General features: G+C 34.8%; 1 protein-coding gene across 1 annotated transcript; it reads left to right on the plus strand.

Annotated features, from left to right (window-relative positions):
• The first annotated feature begins 776 nt into the window (after positions 1-776).
• Positions 777-14,394, plus strand: LOC128211870 (uncharacterized). Its single transcript, XM_052916980.1, has 15 exons — positions 777-868; positions 2,510-2,641; positions 3,137-3,214; positions 3,630-3,825; positions 4,645-4,721; positions 4,976-5,135; positions 5,583-5,647; positions 6,377-6,505; positions 7,408-7,479; positions 8,245-8,274; positions 9,493-9,695; positions 11,264-11,512; positions 12,414-12,477; positions 12,917-13,422; positions 14,162-14,394. The coding sequence occupies exons 1-15, from the start codon at positions 824-826 to the stop codon at positions 14,325-14,327; spliced, it is 2,172 nt and encodes a 723-aa protein (XP_052772940.1). The 5' UTR covers positions 777-823; the 3' UTR covers positions 14,328-14,394.
• The last annotated feature ends 727 nt before the right edge of the window (positions 14,395-15,121 follow it).

Below are 15,121 nucleotides of genomic sequence, written 5' to 3' on the forward strand. Positions count from 1 at the left end.
GCAATCCAGTAGCTATTTCATTATATGACTCAATAGATGAAAGATGGTCATGCACAGTCAAATTGTCATGTCAGATCAAAAGCTAGGCCAATAGTTTTAATGTTTGAAAACAAATGGTCAATAGTTCTACCCTATTTGTATTTACCAAAAGACTTGAATATTATAATTTCACTTTTAATTAATACTTTTAATTCAATTATATTATCCACAATATAAACATTCTAAAAAATTATCATACACACATTTTTGTATTAATAAAATATTTTCAAATGAAGGCAAATTCAATTTATTTGGAGCAAAGGCAGGTAGTAAGCATATGATATTGACCGATTTTATCGGCCATTTATCACTGAACAACATGAGCAATATTTAATAAGAACATGCTTGTATCGGCTTGTTTAGTTATTCTAAACGAAACTTCTATAATAGTCTGGAATAAGACACCTTCTCAGTATTGTATAACGCAAAGTTTATGTTCTAACAATCATTTTAGGAAACAAATCTCTATCGATATATTATATGTGCTTGTTTTTTGTTCGTGTTTTCTCACAATAATATAACATAATTTCAATTTATGTATTGTAAATATTTATTTCAAAAAAATCTTTTGAAATTAAAAGTATTTCGACATCGGAAACCGGAGAACTATTTTTTCCTATCCGGTAGTGTACACGAAAGTGCGTGCATAGCAATCTGAGATCTCGTCCATCTTCTCAGCATTTGAATCAGAGGGGAAGTAACCGCTGTTGGGAGTTTGAAACAAGGTGTTGTGTAGCCTGATTTTCAAGCGTCTGTTTTATCAGATTGACAACTGATGTAAATAATGGCTTTAAACGATGTTTTGATACTCCATGGCCCAGATATAGCGGTAAAAATACATATATAAGATTTTATTTTAAAATTTGTGCGTACTATGTTTGATTCAAATTGTTATCCTTGACACGAAACAGAAATAAATACATTTGTCATTTAATTTCGCGGCATATTTCTGTTAAACAGTGTGGTGAAACTAGTCCATTCTGACAATATTGCTCGTTTGAGCAACAAAAAGAACAAAAGAATAAACATGTATGCCTTCTTTAGAATAAATCAACAAAGTGCTAGCTCTGGTGCACTTAGATGCATATGATTTTCCTGTATTTTAAAGATACCTTGGAGGAAAAGTGCGCCCAGTGTGGGGCTCTAACCCACGACCGCGGGAACACTAGCACAGACATACATGTGATAATGTCCCGGACATCCGGGATTGTCCAGGAAATCGTATCTCTGTCACGAAGTCACAGAGGGTGCATGTTTGTCCCGGAAAGTCATAAAAAAAAAACGAAAAAAAAAATCTCGGAATTGATAACTTAATTTTACCAATGTAAGTCAGCTATTTTGCCTGTCCGGGACACTGGTCATAAAACACAAGACATGTTGACACTAATCTGTTAATTGGTACGTGTGTCGTCGAGGTCATCGTCAATCACTCGATAATTGATCTATTGGCCTATTGTTGTGCTTAACGAGTCGGGGAGGGTTCTTGTATACAAATTCATTGATTTCTTATGGATTTGTTTGGTCTTATGAATGATAGCTTTTAATTAATAAATTGATATTTTTCACACATTTTACCGACAAACGAGCATGAAGGTAAGTTCAAAGAAAGTGACAAAATGAGTAAAATAACAAAATTAAAACATGGAAAACGTCCCATATTCCATTCAAATTTCAAAGTCGATACATCGTTATACTTTAAACAAATTTAAACAACTTACACGTCCATAAGGAATTTTAGTGTTTTGAACTTTTTTTCGAACTATCTTTGTGTATTTTTACGCCGAAATAAAACTGATGATATGGTGTTTACAGGTGATTATATTGAGTGCTGTAATCACTTGACCATGGTAAGTCACGTGATCACTTAATACAGCTGATTGTTGACACGTCTCTATCAAAATTATATGCATCTTCAAACGGAAAAAAGCTCATCGTCTGGAAAATCTTCTTGTTCGTCTGGAAACTATTGTGTGTCATAAATTGCCAACGTTTTAAATGTGATGAAAAAATAAATATTTTGTAACGCATGTTCTCAAAAGCGCGGGAAAACAGGTGCCCGAATACTTGTTTATTTCCTGTTTTGACTGCATATATCCTCCTGGTTAGCACTTCATTTAAAGCCTGGGAAATTATCTGGTGGTTTTATTTTTTCAAGAAAAGGCAGAAAAAAAACCATGTCAAGTAAAAAATACGTCTTGGCAGTCAAAATAGGTACATTTTCCCGACGTTAAAAACAACTGAAAAAGCCCCAAATATGCTCTAGAATGCACCACAGGCGTTCCCCATTTAAAAAAAAATCCATGGGGGCATGCCCCCGGACCCCCCTAGTGTGTGTTGACATTACGACGAGTGTCCCGGAATCGACCCAAAAAATTATCACATGTATGAGCACAGACCTTTAATCAACTGAGCTAACCAGGCGGCTGTTTCTAGCCCACACACACACACTTCAATTTTGTTTTACGTTCAGGGGCTGGAACACTTCTACAAGAGGGAGTTGGCCAAGAACTACAAAGCTGTATGTCCGTCCAAAATGTATGCATTAAGCAGGGAAGTTGGCATCCGTGACGTTTCTCTTGAAATTGTCAGGCAGCTTAAAAAGGTGAAATCTTGCATAATTAATAAGTCAATGCTCATGTCATTAGATGTACATGTTTGTTATCAAAAGTTTCATTTAATTTAACATGAGAGATAAAATTTGACTACATATTGACAAATAACTCATAATTTGTTTGTACTTTTTCTCAGGTATTTTTAAATGAACATAGCTCACTCACGGTGATAAATTCTTAAATTCTTCATTATATGTATCAAATATATGTTTATTTTATGAAATGTTCTTATGCCAACACTAAGTATAAAATTACTCATATCAACATAGCATTATTACCTTATGTCAAATGATCATAATACAAATACTTTCTAAATTTTTACTTTCACTTCTAAAAGAAAAAAGATATTGTCATCGTATTTTCCCAATAATTGTTCATTGCTTAAGTATTACCATGGAAAAGTAATTATCTCAATGCATGTACCTGAGCGAGGACATAATAAACTATATAGATATTTACATGTACTTTGAATAAATCCATTGCAGAATCAAAAGGTGGCAATAATTGACTTGAATGAACACAGAAAAACAAGAACATCATTAATACGACTTATATCTAGGAAGGTAATCAACGTTTGTTGCCCATCAGAATCACATTTAATTTGATATTATCTATTGAAAACAAGTAACAGTAACTTGCACAATGAAGAGATTTCATTTGCATTTGCAGTGTTAAAGAGACTCTCTCATTTAAGAATATATGGTCTGTTTCAATAAGAAATCTTACACTGCTTAAGAGTGCCTTAAGGGGTACATTTGTATATGAAATTTACAGACTCCACTGAATCTACATGTATGCAATAAATACTTACTATATATTTATTGAAACTCGGTTTACACCATTAATGGGGATATGCCTGGCAATATACAATATATGCAATTTTTATTTTAACAACAGGAAATAGAAGCAGTTATTGTGATCTTGCATTATGCTGACAATTTCATTTGAAGTCAATTTTCAGTCTTATCTTTGTTTCAGGTAAAAGATGTTTCAATTTCGTTGATAACAATTATTCCAAAGTATGGCTGCCAGCAAGTTCTATGGGGCCGGGAAATGGCTATTGCTGAACAGTCCCTGTGTCCTGGCCGTGAAGTTCTGATGTCAAGTGATGGGGACATTCACAGATGGTTCTCCGACATGAATGATGCCAGCATCAGTTACAAACATGGCAAAGGTAATGCTCCCTTAAATTGGCAGCATTGGAGAATATATATGACAAAGTTGTAAGTGTATTAATCATAATTTAACTTCTGAAATTTAAAAAAAGCAACAAATTATTGTGAGTCTTAAATGATTGCCATTTGCTTTTTGAAATAATTTCTCAAGATTTATTATGATAAACATACTTTATCTTGGGGTTGTGTGTCGCCTGGAATATAGGATGTAAGTGAAAGCATATTACTTTCCTGCTGTAATTCTTGTTAGATTTTATTTAATATGAATGTATCAGATATCTTGGACAGAAATTACTTTGTTTATGGTCCGTTCTTAAAGGGACTGTACACCAGATTGGCTCCAAAAACACTTTTTTCTGTTACAAATCTCATGACAATTATTTAATAGAATGTGTTACGCTTTGATATCATAATTGTAAAAAAAAGTACCAAAATGTAAAAAAAAACCTGTGTCGCCAATATTCCAGTCCAGCGTCGTATCCACTGATCTACAACGGCTTACTCTAATGGGGTGACATAATTAAGCTATACACCTAACTCGGTAATATCACGTGATAACACCGACTAGCAAATCACGCATAAGGAATGAATTCTACTAGGTTGACATACCCAGTAATCTTTTTTAATGGAAAAATACGAAATGACTCAACTAAACTCAAATATATTGTAAACTATGTGGTACTTCAGTTAGTAAGTTTCAATGCATTGTACACATTAATTCCAAGTTTATTACAGCTTTCGACAATTTTCTTTTTTTCTTGCAAATTGATCATCTGGTGCACAGTTGCTTTAATGACTTGACCGTCATGTATTTTAAGTTGAAGCTCCAGAGGAGAGTGAAGGATGTCAGGTCATTAAAAAAGTTGTAGGAATATATACCAGCTCAGCATACAAGGTATGAAAGCTTTTAGAAAGAAAATCATGTATGTAGTAGGTATGTTTAGTCCTCAACTATGAAAACTGTGTTTGCTATATAGTTTGAAATTTGCATGCAACAAGTCCTGGCTGATTGAATGATTGTGTTTCACTCTCAAACTCAGACAAAATATGTATGACAGCATAGCTCTGACACTTAAAATCTTTATTTTCATTGATTCCTGCTTGATGGCCTGTGGTTGTTGTTATAATATTCACTGTGTTTTATTTCAGTTTGAAGTTCCTGGTTTACTCATACAGTGGGAGTTTATTGAGAGAGTGGCTAATGACAAGACTGGGATACGTTTATGGGAACTGGTGCTTGGTACTTGGCAGCAGGAAAACCCGTGTGGGCGTGTCATCATTGTCTCTGATGGATCACAAGTACATACAGGTAGGATTGAGGTTTGGTTGGCCGTGTATAAATTAATAAATCATCAAAGTCATTCCTTAAGTTACGGTAAATCAGTTTCCTAAAATTAGATATGACAGAAAATTAGTTTCAAGTATTCACAGAGGCTAGTGGTCTATTCATGTTAAAATGAAAGATATTGATCAGTATATGTAAACAGATCTACATGGCAGAAATAATTTGTATTTTTCTTGGTGAACTGCAGGAAGTGGCTGAACATTTGTCATTCTCATAAAGTTCTATTGCCCATGCAGAATAATGGAATGTTTGGCTCTCATATACTGCAATTTACAATATAGTGGTATAGTGATATTTTTTTTCAAATTCGGCAAATAAAAATAAATGCTTACACCTTGCATATTTGTAATAGCAGTATTTTAAGGCAAATTTCTGAGGATGTTTGAAAATTACCATATCTTAATTTTTCAGGAGAAACTTCAAGAACACAGTTTCTGGCCAAAATAGATGAAACAATGAAATCTATAAGTGAAAAAGTAAGAATATATTTTTACAGCTTTAACTACGGTAGTCAGCATATTGGTAGTTGTTCTGCTTGCCGATGAGCCAACCTGTCTTTAAGGACGAACTACTGGAACCACAACAAACAGAAATAGATCTAGAACAGTAAAAATGACATAAGCAGGAAATGGGACAACAAAGTTCTTTTAACAAAGAACAGAATGGTGATGCCCATGGTGAGACCTGTTTTGAAGGTCAATGGAACCACTATCAAGAATCAAGCTATAGAATTAATGAATATAATGGGACAGGTGGCTCCATTTCGAAAAAAATATGTGTATCTAAAAATTATTTTTAAATGCTTATTTTTTATAAAAAACTGACAGTCATGAATCTTAATTAGTGTTTTGGATGAAAAAGCCCGAAATATTATACTCCTGCTTGAAATAACATTTTTGAATAAGCCCTGCTGTATAAAACCCTAAATTTGAGCATGCCCGGAAAGCATTTTACCATTGCAGGGCTTGCGGAAAGCCTTGTGCTAATTTTGACCACTGCCATGATGTGCGCGGAATGAGTATTAATAAAACCTTTCAATCAGTAGCTTTTTTTGCTGAGCATGGTCAAGTAGAATAAGGAAAGTTTTATTGATTTTATTTGGTAAAAATGTTGTAAATGCCACGCTTATTAAAAATACTGTTGTTATATTTAAATTTGATTGTCCAACATGATGATTTTCAGTTTTCATACATTCTTCATTTAAGTTGAAGCATGGGCCAGTGTATGTGTGTGTGATAATGGACCGGAAAAAGGCTGGATGCTACACCACCCCACCATCACCAGGAATTCTTGCCTTCCTTCAACGAAGACACAGTCTGAATCTTCACACCAGGGTAAGTTACAGTCAAAACACCATCCTGCTATAACCAGGAATTCTTGCCTTTCTTCTTCGTAGGCACAGTCTGAATCTTCACACCAGGGTAAGTTACAGACAAAACACCATCCTGCTATTACCAGGAATTCTTGCCTTCCTTCATCGTAGGCACAGTCTAAATGTATCAACAGGGTTAGTAACGGACAAACCACCATCCTGCCATTACCAGGAATTCTTGCCTTCCTTCAACGCAGACACTTAATCTGCTTAAAAGGTAAGTTACAATAAAAACACCACCCTGCCATTACCGGAAATTCGTACCTTTCTTCAATGAAGATACTATCTAAACGTGCACACAAGGGTAATTTACAGTCAAAACACCACCCGTGATTACCTTAATTTTTTGCCTTCCTTCAACACAGACAATCTCATAATCTGCACTCCCAGATTAGTTACATTAAAAACACCATCCTGCCATTACCTGAAATATTTGCCTTTCTTTAACACAGACAATCTCTTAATCTGCACTCCAAGGTTTAATAGTAATGCATTAAAAACACCATCTGCCATTACCTGAAATTCTTGCCTTCCTTCAACAGTCTCTCCTTTTCTGCATTCCAAGGTAAGTTGTGATAAAAACACCAACCCACCGTAGTTTAGAATTCTTTTTTTCTTGTTTAACATAGACATTGTCTGAATCTGCACACCAGGGTTACTCGCTATTGCCAAAAAATTTAGAGTCTGAATCTGTAATCCAGGGTAAATGAGTGTCAAAACACCATCATACAGAACAAACAGACATTTTATGTTTTTATTTAAGATTTGTACAACTAATTCAGTTAATGTTGATACAACCAAAATCAGTGATGTAATTGTTCAGATAGATGGTATTATCTTATTTTCATATTTTCTATTTTTCAGAGAACAGTTTATCTTTATGAAACTTCACAACACATGAAAATGGCTGAAAATGCCGGTGTACGGTGTTTAAAGGTACATAAATGTTTGACAGTCTGGTCCATAATTCATTCATAAAATAGTATCTTTGAGGAGAACTTGGTTCATCATGCATGTGCATAGGTGGGATTTTGCTGTGCATTCATCACACATCTTTTTAAAGAAGGGTTAGGAAAAAACAAAACATCCGAAATATTTATGTCTTGAAGATAACGTGTGTCTACTTCTGTCAGTGTGTGTATACCACGTGATAAATGACATCATAAATGGTACGTCAGAAGGCAATATTTTGCTTAAAATAAAGACTTAAAACAAAGATAATTTTTCTATTACTACACCATTTTAAATAAAACGAAGGGCAGGTTATGCCACTTAAAGAGCCCTGCCTTCATGTTATTACTGAAGTTTGATAAGGTAAATAGTTTAATCAAACCTGTTCCCAAAAGAATGTTTTGACAGTGCTCCGTCAGCCGGCCGTATTGTGAAAAGGTTTGTCGAAGTGTTTGAAGAAACTAAACTCTCAATCATACTCTGGTAAACGACCAAAGGCGGGGCTCCTTAAAAGGCATAGACTGCGCTATGTTTCATCGGAATTGGTGAAGAAATAGTGAAGTTATTTTTGTTTCAAGTCTTCATTCGACCAAAATATTGCCTTCTGACGTAGCATTTATGACGTAATTTATCACGTGGTATACACACACTGTCTGTGTAATCAGTAGTTTATGTATGTAAATGTATGTTGTAGCACATAATGTATTTATATGGGTAGGAGATTAATATGTTAGAACATCTCAATTTCAGGCTTCAAAGGTGGCTGAGAATCCATCACTGGTAATGATTTGATTCTGAATAAAATATCAGTAGTCATAAGTCTTATAAACAAACATCATTTGTTTTCATTTTAAACCTTGTTTAACATAATGATTTTTATTTATGTTATTAAACTATAATGAAAGATTATTATTTATGCTAAATTGCTTTTACTTTATACCCCTTTTAAGGTTGATTTTTTCCATGGACAGGCCTTAGTCACAACTCTTACCACATGTAGCTATAGGACAACTCTTACCACATGTAGCTATAGGACAGCTCTTACCACATGTAGCTATAGGACAACTCTTACCACATGTAGCTATAGGACAGCTCTTACCACATGTAGCTATAGGACAGCTCTTACCACATGTAGCTATAGGACAGCTCTTACCACATGTAGCTATAGGACAACTCTTACCACATGTAGCTATAGGACAGCTCTTACCACATGTAGCTATAGGACAGCTCTTACCACATGTAGCTATAGGACAGCTCTTACCACATGTAGCTATAGGACAACTCTTACCACATGTAGCTATAGGACAGCTCTTACCACATGTAGCTATAGGACAACTCTTACCACATGTAGCTATAGGACAAATCTTACCACATGTAGCTATAGGACAGCTCTTACCACATGTAGCTATAGGACAGCTCTTACCACATGTAGCTATAGGACAGCTCTTACCACATGTAGCTATAGGACAGCTCTTACCACATGTAGCTATAGGACAGCTCTTACCACATGTAGCTATAGGACAGCTCTTACCACATGTAGCTATAGGACAGCTCTTACCACATGTAGCTATAGGACAGCTCTTACCACATGTAGCTATAGGACAGCTCTTACCACATGTAGATATAGGACAGCTCTTACCACATGTAGCTATAGGACAACTCTTACCACATGTAGATATAGGACAGCTCTTACCACATGTAGATATAGGACAACTCTTACCACATGTAGCTATAGGACAGCTCTTCATTCAATAATTCGAGTCATTGATATTTATAGTACTGTATTGTAGCTTTATGGTGATGAAAGTTATCAGCTGATTGCAGTCATGCTCCAGTTTCTTGTCGTGCTCAAAAATTGTACTGGTGTAGTTTTGGTGAGGCCAAGAAATTGTTCCTCTGGTAGGGGTTCAAACCAATGACCTCTAGGTTTAGAGATGGACAGTTACCAGTGATATTTTGCAACCTTGTGAATAATTGATTTAACTTTCATTCTTCCAGGTAATATCTGCCCATGCAACAACCACACCTAGGATACCCGAGATGTTAAAGGACCTTAAGATCGTACCAACTAGTCCGAATGACCCACCAGAAATACCCTTGTACAGCAGGTTAGAGGAGTTTTGTGATGGAAAAGTTGGGCAAGCATTGGACTTGGGACGCTGTGAATATCTGTATGCAGCTGAAAAACAGGTGGTTGAAAGGTACTGTGTAACCACGAGGAACCTTATACTTTAAACATATTTAATTTGCAACAATTGTGAAACAAGTTATTACAACGTTATATTAATCACTCTCTTTGGCACGATTTTACGCGAGAGTGTGGTCTTGTGTTTTGGGGGAAACTGGAGAATCCGGAGAAAACCCACTTATCCGGCTTGGTGCCCACAAACCAAACTCACATGAGCTTAAGCCGGGAATCGAACCCGGGTCACCTAGATGAGAAGCGAGTGCGCTAACCGGAAAATCGAGGAACTTTAATTAGTATCTTCTCTTAACCAATACTGTATATTGAGGCTGCAGTGCAAAACAAATGTAGTGTCTCTTAGCGTGATTATTCGAGAATAAGCAGAGCTATACTACTCATCCAGGCGTCAGTGTCATACCATGGTAATGGTTTTGCATAGTTAATATCTCGGCAAAACGTAATTTATTGAAACTTTAAACTTTATTTTGGCCCTTATTATTTGACAAGCATGCAAATTCAATATCTCAGCAACTACTGACGTATTGCATTGAATCTTTTCAACCATCCACCCTACTTAACTTATCGAGTCAGATAATTATATGTAATGTAAATGATATCCCTTTATTATTTGACCCAATTCTGGTTAAGGGGTAGGGTGGGGGGGGGGAAATAGTCCAGCACTTTCCCTGGTCAGAATGTGTATTCAGGACTTTTTCAGCAAAATAGTCCTAGCCTTTCAATTATGGGAAATATGAGCTAAATGTAAAAAAAATTAGTAAGGAGCGAAATTGGTATATTTTGTCAAACTTCATTTAAAATCCTATTGTTGTTTTTTCAGCAAATCATGATTATTTATTTTAACAGGTTTGGCACAATCTTATTTTGGCTCCTATTTATAGGTGAAAAGGCCCCGGTAATGATCATGATTTCTGTCTATAATCAAGGATCTCGAGATTGTCTACAAGTAGTTTTAACATCCATGATGTCCACATGTTTGTGATTTTATCCTTCACATTTAGGGCCTGGCCCCAATATCACAAAAATACTCAAATGAAAACAAATCTCAATTTCAACCCATTTTAACTCGTAACATTGCAATTTTTTTTAAATTAAATACGTTTTTGTTATTTTTAAGATCACATTCTCTCATGGAATATGGTGATGAAAATATTTCGTCAAGATTCCAAAGACAATGTTCTACAACAAAAAATGTAATTGAGTAAAACTCATAGCTTTAGAACAATTACTCATGTATACTTTATTGCTCTTAAGAATTGGTATTCTTTAAAATATTGACAAGGGTTTTCATTAGCACATTCTATGGGAGAATATGTAAACCTACAAGATTTTGTATAATACTATTATAAGGTAAAATTAGTTGAAATTCAGATTTTGACATAAGTTCATTTGTGACCACAACCTTATCATCATGACATTTTACCTCCCTTTCTTCTTTTAGTTTCATGGGAAAATGTGGTTTCAGCGATACTTGAAAATCAAATGTGCTTTATTCAAATGTTGGCAACTTATGCTATATAGAGTGACAGTTTGTATTCCTATGCAACTGAGTGTTGTCTGTTACAGATATCAGAAGGAATACGCCCAGTCAGCAACAAAGTTGGGAGAAGCAGGAAGTAAAATATCCCCATGTAAATCAGCAATAGATACCTTAGGGAATAAATCCTCTGAGACTTGTGAACCAAGCAACAGGTTGCTAAATGAATCCAAGAGTTTTCTGACGTCACGCGACCTGCCAAGCTGGATGAAACCAAAGAAGATCAAAAGTGAAGATGAATTACCAAGCTCAGCAAATACTGAACAGCATAAACTGAGGTATGAGTATGATTAGGATTTGTGTCTGTCGGAGAACTCAATAAAAGGAGGTATCATCATCGCATTGGTGTCAGCATTGTTGCTGTTGTTGTACAATGACTTTAGATATAATGTAGACAATGTATTCAGTGTATCCATATATTTGGGTAGGAGATAATGTATTTGTATGTCATAATGTTGCTGTAAGACATGTGATATTACTTCCCTACCGGTTTCACTGAAGCCGGTCTGTCAGTCAAGACAAACTAGCAGCTGCAATAACTTGAGTAGTATGCAAACTAGGTTAATGAAAGGTTATAATGTGGATAGAGGGCTACATTCACTTGGTATGTACGATGAACGCCATCAGAAAATTAAACATTACTTGTATCTTTTGTCGAATGTGGTTGTTATGGCAACAGAAAGTATAAAAACTACATTAAACTTGGTATTATTGGTATTATTAATAATTAATAAGGCCATAAGGAGAGGTTGTATGCATTTAAGGTTAATTTTTTGTCAAACAAATATTTGATTTATATGACAAGTCACAGGATCCATTCCCCTGTATGGATGGAGGTATTTACTCTTTTTTTGTCATAGAAACCACTTGTTGTTTTTTCTGACCATGAATTGATGTCTCAAAAAGTAAGCAAACTAGGTGATTAAGGGCCAATAAGGAAATTATTCACATCATTTAAGTATATTGTTACAATGGCAACAAAACCGATGGGATATTACCATATTGTCAGCAATACTCAGTGACTTGTTATATCTAATAAATTATTTGTACAACATAATTTCATTATCATTTTAACATTATTCTTATAATTGTTTAGATGTTCATCATGTTATCTTTAGTATAGAAAATTTCAATCATGTGTACATGGTTAAATTGAAAGACTTGCTGTTATATTTTCAGGACAAGTAAATATGTAATGACAGAAAAAGAACTAACAGATATGGCTGTGGAAATACTTACTCAGGTAAAACTCCCATACCCGTCTGGACCCTAAATTCTTGTTAAATCTTTATGGATATAGAGCCCAAAAACAAAGTTAAACAAAGATTTCAGATATTGAATGTATGCATAAGCCATTAACCTAAGAATTTTCAAAGTATCGTGCATGCACTTTACACTATTTTTAGGGCTATCTTATCAGATAATGTACAACAAGATTATGACAATGTTTTGCCTCAATGGGGATGGGATGGTTTTGGAGACTCACATACCCAGGGGATTTAGACAAACTTCAATTTTGTTGTTTTATTCGCGTCCCTTGTGCAGGGGGGATTTCCTAATATCTCTGCCGTCAAAAGTGTTCAAGCCATCAAAAATCCATTGAAAATGTCTCCAGCTAAGTCTATTTGATAACTGTGTCATGCGTGCATACAAATATACCAGTGATACATCATTTCTTGCAGGCAGGCAAAGGTAACCTTGCTAAACAACTTCAAGAAAAGGTGAAACAGGACAAGAAGAGTGCAAAAACTGTGAAGTCTGAAACCTCAGAAAGTGATAACATAACTGCTCATAAAAATACTAAACATGATGAACAGAGTGATTCTCTTGAAGATGAAGTTGAGTCTTCATGTCATAGTGACTCACCTATAGATGATGATGGAGAAGATCAAGAGAGTGACAGTGAGTTACAATGTGGAAGGTTTGACTCAACAAACCACTTACATTCCAGCATACCCCTGCTTGAACAGCATTCAGATATTTCTGACTTAAATGTAAATGTAAAGAGTGTAAAACATGTGTTAGAAAAAAGTCCTATCAAAACAAAAACAGGTAAAATTCAAGATTCTCCCTCTAAAGGTTGTAGACGTAATACATTCTTACTACAGGAAGAGAATTTTTCAAACATTTTGGATGATCTGACAACGAAAACTAGTGTTCAAAGACCTTCGCCAAGTAAAAAGAAAAGGTATGTTCAACAGCTTGTAAATGTTAGGTTTATATGTTCAGTTTGAACTTCACTTCCAAATTTGGTGATAACTTGATGGTAAGAGCTGGCCAATGTTTAAAAAGAAAATGATATAATTTCATAAAGATATCTTTGGATGAAATGAATGATAATTTGCATTATTATTTTTCATATTTACATGTATCTCATGTACAGATATTGCTGTTGATACATATGATCTATACAACAGGGTTCATAAGATTTTCTAGGTTTTGGGTGTTTTCAAGGATTTTCTTGATTTTTATGGTGTTCGAAAAGCACAGTCCCAATATATTGTATTCACAACACTGATTCTTAATTTGTAATTCAACTCAATGACTTACAACTGAAACAAAATATTTTTTTATAAAAGCTGCTTGCACTAATTCAGATAACATTGCGATCATCTTAATCATGTGTTATGAAAGTCAACTCTTATAGAACATAGAAACAGAGGAAATGAGTCACTTTTCTTCCATACTTTACATGAACAGATTGAAGGGAGAAAATCCAAGCTTTTTCACAGATATGCTGGTATTTTTATTGATGTAAATATAGATTATAAGTATGTGGGGTTTTTCAGTTTTTTAATCAAATCCCATTAGTACAGCCTAGCACAACAACAGCAAGACATTGACAATATGTTACCTTATTTTTTTGTTTAAAAAACCACATTGAGTGACATTAAAACATTCCCTGACACTTGATTTCTTTCTTAAAGGTTAGACGGACCTGTAGTGGAGGGTTCTCCATCTAATCCTATGAAGCAAGCCTCCTTAGTCAGTGGACTTCTTGGTGAGGGATCTCGAGGAAGCAGAACAAGATTGAAAGCAACAAGATTGAAGCGAACTCCTGATCTCACACATTTAGATGATATATTTTCCTGACTAAATTGTTCTGACTTAATTAAATCTGCATGTGTTGATTGTTTTCTCATAAAACATTTTATCTCCATTTGCCTCATTGTAAATTCTTCCCACAGCGAAACAAAACCGTGTTTTATGCAAGAAGCTGGTCTCTGCCAGAACAATTGTTTCTTAAACTGAACAGGATTTTTAATCCAGGTGTCTTGATTAAATATTAAGTTATTTACAGATGTCAATTTCATGTTATTCCTATTAACATTAAAACCAAGTTTAATAGGGATCAAACAAAAAAGTTAGAGAAGAGACAAATGGCGTTGTTCAAAATGGCAAGGGCCATAACTCAGGAGAAATACATAAGGGATCTGACTGGGTAGGAATCGAGTCTATAGATATGTCTAAGGAATGTTGCAATAAAGTTTGGTATTAAAGTAACAGATGAAAATTGTATTATTTGAAAGTGGACAAATTCAATTTCGTTACAGTTACAAATTTAAAAGCCTCAACTCATCCAAGATGTTATGCCCATATTCATTTGACCAAGTTTTGAAAGGCTCAGATGAATAATTGTCAAGTAAGAAAGTGGACAAGGTTAATTTCTTTCACAACAAGAGAAGTGTGTCAAACAGGCCTGCTAAGCTCTGCTTTGTCAGAAAATTGTCAGAAGATTGAACAAAGTGGTTTTCTATAAAAATCCATTCATCATTATTTATTTATAATTGCACAAAGTTTTTTTCAGAAAGTGCAGACACACATTCAGACTTGAAATGCTGTTGACAGTGACCTTTAATCAACTGACCCTGAAGTTTCATGATTAT

Source organism: Mya arenaria, chromosome 12 (genome assembly GCF_026914265.1).
Source record: "Mya arenaria isolate MELC-2E11 chromosome 12, ASM2691426v1".
Lineage (NCBI taxonomy): Eukaryota > Metazoa > Mollusca > Bivalvia > Myida > Myidae > Mya > Mya arenaria.